This window comes from Contarinia nasturtii, unplaced genomic scaffold, assembly GCF_009176525.2.
Source record: "Contarinia nasturtii isolate CC-2019 unplaced genomic scaffold, AAFC_CNas_1.1 Cnas_scaffold_1653, whole genome shotgun sequence".
NCBI classification, from domain to species: Eukaryota; Metazoa; Arthropoda; class Insecta; order Diptera; family Cecidomyiidae; genus Contarinia; species Contarinia nasturtii.
The window spans coordinates 1-7,339 of record NW_022198987.1 but is presented as its reverse complement, the minus strand read 5'-3'; the positions used below and the strand labels follow the sequence as shown (position 1 = coordinate 7,339).

At 35.6% G+C, this 7,339-nt stretch overlaps 1 protein-coding gene across 1 annotated transcript; it reads left to right on the top strand.

The window, feature by feature from the left end:
- Positions 1-270: 270 nt before the first annotated feature.
- Positions 271-6,828, top strand: LOC116346731. Its single transcript, XM_031776931.1, has 2 exons — positions 271-4,435; positions 6,646-6,828. Exons 1-2 carry the CDS (start codon positions 685-687, stop codon positions 6,777-6,779), a joined length of 3,885 nt encoding a protein of 1,294 aa, XP_031632791.1. The 5' UTR covers positions 271-684; the 3' UTR covers positions 6,780-6,828.
- Positions 6,829-7,339: the final 511 nt, after the last annotated feature.

The following is a 7,339-nucleotide window of genomic DNA, read 5'->3' as shown; positions in this document are numbered from 1 at the left end:
GGTGTCACAAATTATCACAAATTAGTCACTAAATCCCTAAAAAGGTTTCAAGGCAATCGCAAAAATTTGCCAGGCTGGATAGGGGGAGCCTTTGATGGAACACTTCATTTCATAAGAGATCTGTATGTATTCGAGAAACTTAAAATTAAACTTTAATCAATTAAAGTAAGTAAAGTTTTTACACGCATCAAGGGATAAGCACGCATTTATTAACGGTTTCGAAAATTTCTGAAATATCAATTCGAAATTTGAATTTTTTTTTTTCTTGCATATTCTATCTTGATTGCTGTAGATTATGTCGACATTGAATACTTACCAATAACCTCAACCCTATCAAAAATTCGTGTGTATGATAACATTTATCTGCCAAACCAGAATGAAATTCATTGTTACCCGATAACGAATTTACCGAAACCCGTCGATCTATATGCACCTTTTCCATTGATTCTAACCAATCCGCCGAATCCACCACTACGTATTTCATCTAGAGACAGTGCAAATATAAAAGAGTACAAGAAAAAATATTTGACTAATACTATTATAAAAAAAATTGATAAGAGTACTACAATATCTGCACTTAATCAAAATCATTGTCCAACCTTAGTCCGAAGCCGTTCAACAAATGGCATAACATCGTATAACAGTAAAGGAAAGAGTTTTGCGAACAATTTACGAAGACCGCGTATGAATTCAATGAGTCCAACTTCGCGTAAGTTTGAGAAATGTACATTCTATTTAAATCCAATTGCATTCGGTCGAAGTATTTCAAAGGAACGTACCTTTGCCGAAGAAAAAAAGAAGCAAGAGGAACACTTGCCAATGTGTCGAAGAGTTTGGACAGCTAGCACGAATATTTTGCGTGATCCATTTCTCCAATCATCTAAAGATGTACGTGAAGCTGTTCGTACAACATATCAAAATCCACAAACTAGAGAATGCCTCAGAACAAAAATTTGTCGGGGTAACATAATCAAGACATCGGCACTAACATATGCAAAAGACAAATTGTTGGAAAAATCGATTAAAAAAGATGAAAAATCGTCGAAAATCCCACCACTTGAAACGAAATCAAAAAAACATGTGAAAAAACCATTTGTCACCAAATCATATATGTTGAAATCGTTTGCAACGGTACCTTTTGAAACAAATCACATTCCACGGTCCAAAAAAATTACGAACACATCTGATCTGGATAGAAATAAGTCTTCTTATTCAATTGACTCGAACAGCTTAAGAAAACGTATTAGAGATCAACCACATAATATAAAATCTATCTCATCTTTTGTGAAAACTCCACTGGTAACAATCACCAACAAATCATGTAAAAAACAAATCGAATCTAAATTAGAATCAAAATCAGTACAAGACGAAAAATGTAAAGATTCTGATGTTAATACTAGGGGAAGTATTCCATGTCATACGGGCCTTGAACGTAGTAGCAGCTTTATAATGGTCGAAAGAAATGAACGAATAAAATCAGAGAACTTATTCTCAAAAAAGGTTGTTGCAAATACGACAAGAGAGAAAGTTATAGATGAAAAGAACATCGGCCGAAACGTTTGTTATAAAAATGTTATTCCTCGATCAATCAATTATGATAAAATACGATCGACAGGAGTTTATTTGATGCAAAAGCGACCCGTAACCAGATCCAAATTCAAAGAATTAGATATACTCCATTCACGTCAAGCTCACAGTTTAAGTCCATATCATCAAGTATCAGAAGAAAAATATTTTAATAGTATGGATAATTCAAAATACCAATCTAGTGGTATTGATAAAGACGTTGAACAGTGTGAGTTTAAACTCGATTGTCATTATCAAGAACGTAGCAAGAGTGAGCCACGTTCAATCAGATATGTACAAAATATGAAAACCAAACATAATGTGACCAATTTTGCGAACAAAAAAAAGGAACAGTCATTTTCTCCAACGCGGGAATTTCGATCGCCATCAAGACGTCGAATTCAAAGTTTTCGTAATCGAAAACCGACAGATTTTAGTAGCCTTACGCACTGTGGATTGGCTCATTTGACAAGAAGATATTCCTTATCCGATGATGAAAGCCGTTTGGACATGTACTTACATGAAATAGGACAACCCGAAAAATTTAAAGATTTAAATCGCTTTTATTCAAAAGTAGAACGTGTTGGTGTGTTAGAGCGTACAACCTCAAATATCGATTTACATCCCATTAGGAAAGAAAATGAGCTCATTGATTTTAATGTATGGAAAAAAGTTAAAAATTATAAAAGTGCGGAGAAAGAACTACATTCATTAGTCGACAAATTGAAAAGAGAGGAGCGAGAAAAAGACTTCCTCTTTCGTTCAAAATATCCAGAAGATATAAAATGGAGACATGAAAATGACAGTGGGTTGCGTATGAAAGAAAAATCAGTGGAAGATTTAAAAAATGTTTTTATTAAAAAATCAGTACCAAATGAATTGGACAATACAGGTCAAAAATCAAAACGTCAATATGGATGTTCATGGTCGAGCGATTCGGTGATTGATCTATCATCAAAAATGTTTTACAAGTACAACTCATACGAAAATTCAGCCAATTCAAGTATAAAAGGATGTTTCGGAATCAGTCGTAACTTGATCAGCACACTATCAAAAGATCAAATTATTAAAATTAAAAAACAACTTAATGAAATTTACAGCAACAACACAACAAGAATTTTAAAAAGCGAAAAACCTGTTGAAATCATTATTAACGGGAATGAAATACGTAAAATTAGGCCAATATCTCTACTTGTTCGTTGTAATTCGCTAGCTGACGAGAAGGAATTACTCGGATCTGTATTGCAAGGGCAAGAAAATCATTTTAAAACCAGCAATAAATCAGGTCCAAGAAGCGCCTTTGAAACAAGCTTTCCTGTTGAAGATGAAAAACGAAAATTGTTGCAGAAGCAGTTAAGAAACGAAATGCAAAACAAATTGAAAGAACGTAGTACAAAATTGCTTCGACCACATTCAACTATTGATATTGCGGAGAACAACAAATCACCTTCAAATGATTCAAAAAATATTTTAATTGACCAAAAAAAAGGAAAATTAAAAGAAAATAAATCGCAATTTCGAACTATAATGACCGACAATATTGAAGATAAAGTTAAATATAGCAAAAATAATGAAATATCTAAAAAATCCTTCAAAAAACATGCTATGGATTTTTCAAAAATTGAAATAGCAAATGAATCCTCCGAGAAGATAAAACAAAAAATAAAATATTTCGAGGAAAAAAGAGTAGAAGAATTACCAAAAACAATATATTTACCACGAGATGATTCGTCACTTGAGGATATTGAAGTTATTCGTGGCATTGAAGATAAAGTGAAGGCAAATCAAGGTATACATTTACCACAGAATCACCTCTACGTAAAGGGATTGAGTAGATCAGTTTCGGACTTGAAGGAGTTTTTTGGCGAGAAAGAGAGTGTTCGTAGATTTATTGAGTACCGAAGTTCATCGTCAATGAACATTAGAATGCAATCAAAAAACATGGAAGATGCTGCGAGCACCGAAAACTATTTTCGAAGCCGCAGCATATCACCAATTTCTGATTCAATTCATTCAATTTTGAAAAATCGCCACAATGATAATAGTAAATTGACACATGAAAGTTTAACGCAAAAACTAACATGCTCTTCTCGATATCCAATACTATCGGCACCACCGCGTCGCTTTAGCAGTGATCCAACACTTCATGAGACAGTAAAAAGCCAATCAAAGATTGCTCTTAAAAGTAGTGAAATTAGTGATGTATCTTATTATAAACACAAATTTGAAATGAAGAATTCCACGTCATCCAAAGATCGTACCCAAATAAAATACGCAACAACGTCCACTCATCGAGATATATTAAAAAAAGAACATCGTTTGATGCCACACATTGATATAATCAGTAAAACTATAGCTTTGAAAGATGCGATAAGTCGTAGTTCAACATTAGAGCCATCGAAAAAAACTGTCGTATCATCAGGCGAGGTTGACAGAATTCGACATAAATTTGAAATGAGAAAATCGGATTCCTTCGTTTCGTTAATTGGGCAAATGTATACTTCATCACCAGATATCAGTGAATTAAGGGATATATCCAATTATCTATCATCAACATGGATTGCTCACAAATATTCAAAACGAGGTGACAACGCACGTTCGGCGACTGAACCAGATAAAACACCAACCAATCAAGAAATTAAGCGGAAACAAGTATATCGTTTAGGTTCCACGTCACCACAACCATCAAAAACTATGAATGATATCTTGGGGCCCCTATATAATATTTTCGCCGATAAATATGATGCTACGAAACATCGACCAACTCATCGATATGTACCAGTTGACACTCGATTAGAGGCTAAATACTTATTGCATCAGTTGAAACAGAATATTGATAAAAAATTTAAGGAATCTATACACAACAAAGGTTAGAACACAATATAAAACTAGTTCGCTTGATTCAATAAAACATACAAAATATGAATACAGTTTACATTTCAAGTGAAATGTCAATATAAAAAGTCTGAATTATAAACAAATTTCTTACTAGTGAGTTTATTATTAAGAAATTTATATTGGATTGGTTATAAACTTAACAACTTCATTCTTTGCATGTATCTTATGTATTTATAAAAATATTTTTCATAAATCACTCTTTTAATATAAATTAATGCAAGGAAAGAGAAAGCATCATACATCCGCAAGGGGAGGGGGTATTTTTTTCAACGCAAATTTCGAATTTTTGGACTGAAAACTGAAGATTAGAAAATGGTCATTCTTAAGGTAGTTTTGGACGCTCTATCGATTGGCATCATTATTTTTTTTATCCTGACCCTGCCCTCCCCCTTAATCGGGGGGTTGTCAAGGAGTGGAAAACCCCCCTAGACCCCCCTCATACTCAAGTTATTTTTCATTCCTCTATCGATTGGCATCATTGGTTTTGACCCCCCAATGCACCTCTTACCCAGAGGTGCGCACTGGGGGGGATTCAGGGTTTTACACCCCACCTAGCTTGGTCACGTCCGGATTTCCGGGTCTAACTTTACCCCCCTCAAAATTTCATCACGTCCGGATTTCCCTCCCCCAATGATTCAAGTACATTTTCTAAATACACATTTTTCTGTATATTCATTACAAAATTGCTTTGTTTTTTTCATTTTCTGGCTAGTTTTGTAAAAAACTATCATTTTTTGAGATAATCGAAAGTACGTCATATTATTGAAACTCATTCATTATCATTTTCGTTCTCAGTCAAATCGAAAGTCAATCTTAATACAAGCGGTTTCAGGTTTTCGGAAGAAAATCCGGATTGACCCCCCCCCAAGAATTGTTTATTTTCTTGACCCCCCCCTTCCAAAAATCCGAAATTTGACAGCTATCCCCCCCAAAAAAAAAATGCGTGCGCACCTCTGCTCTTACCCCCTAGGCGGTGTTCTGGTTTGGAACCTTCAAACCCCGATTTAAGGTCTTTGGAGTGGAAAAACCCACATGACCCTTCACCCATACCCAGGGTATTTTTCAGTGCTCTATCGATTGGCATCATTGGTTTTGACCCCCCAACCGACCCCTCCTCACTTTGTGGGGCTACCTATTTTTCTTACCCCCCAAATATTTATAGACTCCCATTTGAGGGCCAAAGACATGAAAAACACCCCCTATACCCCCTCATACTCAAGGTATTTTTTGATGCCCGATCGATTGGCATCATTAGTTTTGACCCCCCCAACACCCCCTTACCCCCTTTTTGGTTCCTATACACCGACCCCGATTTAAGGTCATTGGGGGGAAATACCCCGGGGTGTGTTCCTACACCCAAGGTAGTTTTCAGTGCTCTATCGATTGGCATCATTAGTTTTTTGACCCAAACTCCTTATTCCGTATATACACCCTCCTCTATCTTTACCCCAATTTAATGCTCGGACCAAAAAATTATGCACTATAATGTTGTTCAGAATGATGAGAGAGATTTTTTGGATCACCTGCCCTCCAAGTCACCCCACCCCCAGGGTCGGGGGTCAAAAAACCCCAAGATGTGATTTTTTTACCTGAAACCCCAAAATTTGGACTCAGCGTGCCAAAATACCTTAGAATTGATATATTTCTCATCCAATATTGTGTCTAGCCCCAGTGCCCTCCGTTTGGGGTCAAATCCTACAAAGTCGATTTTTCACTTTTTCGGTCCGGAATTTTGCACCAAAATGTATGACCAACAATAGCTAATTTTTGGCGTACATTTCATACATTAGCAGTGAAGAAATTTTTTACTAGTGGCGCCGCCACATTTACGCGCCCATCACTTATTTGACAACATCGGAATTTTCCACTCATTGACCCTCAAATCAGCGTCGGGCAGATTTTCAGAGAAAAAAAAAATGACAACCCCCCGATTAAGGAGGAGGGCAGGGTCATGATAAAAAAAATAATGATGCCAATCGATAGAGCGACAAAAACTACCTTAAGAATGACCATTTTCTAATCTTTAGTTTTCAGTCCAAAAATTCGAAATTTGCGTTGGAAAAAATACAGAACCAACCTCCCCCCCCCCTTGCGGGCTGAATTTCAATTAGCAATTCTCTCTTCTTTTTTCAAAAATACTTTGTATTATTTTTTACCTGTATTTTGCAATTCTTGGCGAAGAATTCGAAATAGTTCCACCTCAACCACCACCTCCATCAGTCATAGGTGCAATAAATATTAATACTGAACATCCCAACCAAAAGTTAGGTGAGTTACTCAGGAGAGAATCACTAAATAAGAGAATGAAAATATAAAATGATTGAAATAACATATGTCCATAAAGTCTTGGCAGTATATTCAGGCGTTCATTGCGCTATATCGAATCATGAATGAAGTGCGGATTGTTTCTTTTGCTTTGATAATGTTAGGGGACTACTATATAAGGCTAGAGACGTCGACAAACCTGACTTTGATAAAGGGGTGTTTATATGGTAGGTGTTTTAGTGCCATTATTCGAAAATTTAGTGCTGAAACTTAACGTTAAACCTCCATTAATTGCTCTATTATCAACCAAATATTGTCAAAATCGATAGATTTCGTTGAGAACTATCTGACTAAAGACAAAATTCAGCTTTGCAAGCAAAAAAAAACCACAATAAGGGCTCACTTCCTAAAAAAAAGCATTGTAAAGTGAATGTGCAATTCGATGGCCTATGAATAAAGGTTTATATCAATAAAAACGAATTTAATATTGTATGTTTGCTGTTCAAATGGCGAACTTCTGAATTTACTGTCAAGACTTTATGGACATATGTTAATTAACAAATAACTCAGCCATAGACTAGTGGTTAGCGTGCCAGGTTTGTGAGCGTGA

Bases quoted from the DNA above. Each gene is read 5' to 3' on its own strand.
- LOC116346731 (XM_031776931.1), top strand. From the start codon at position 685: ATGAATTCAATGAGTCCAACTTCGCGTAAGTTTGAGAAATGTACATTC. The intron at 4,436-6,645 runs GTTAGAACACAA...TTCTTGGCGAAG, and splicing joins GGAATCTATACACAACAAAG to AATTCGAAATAGTTCCACCT.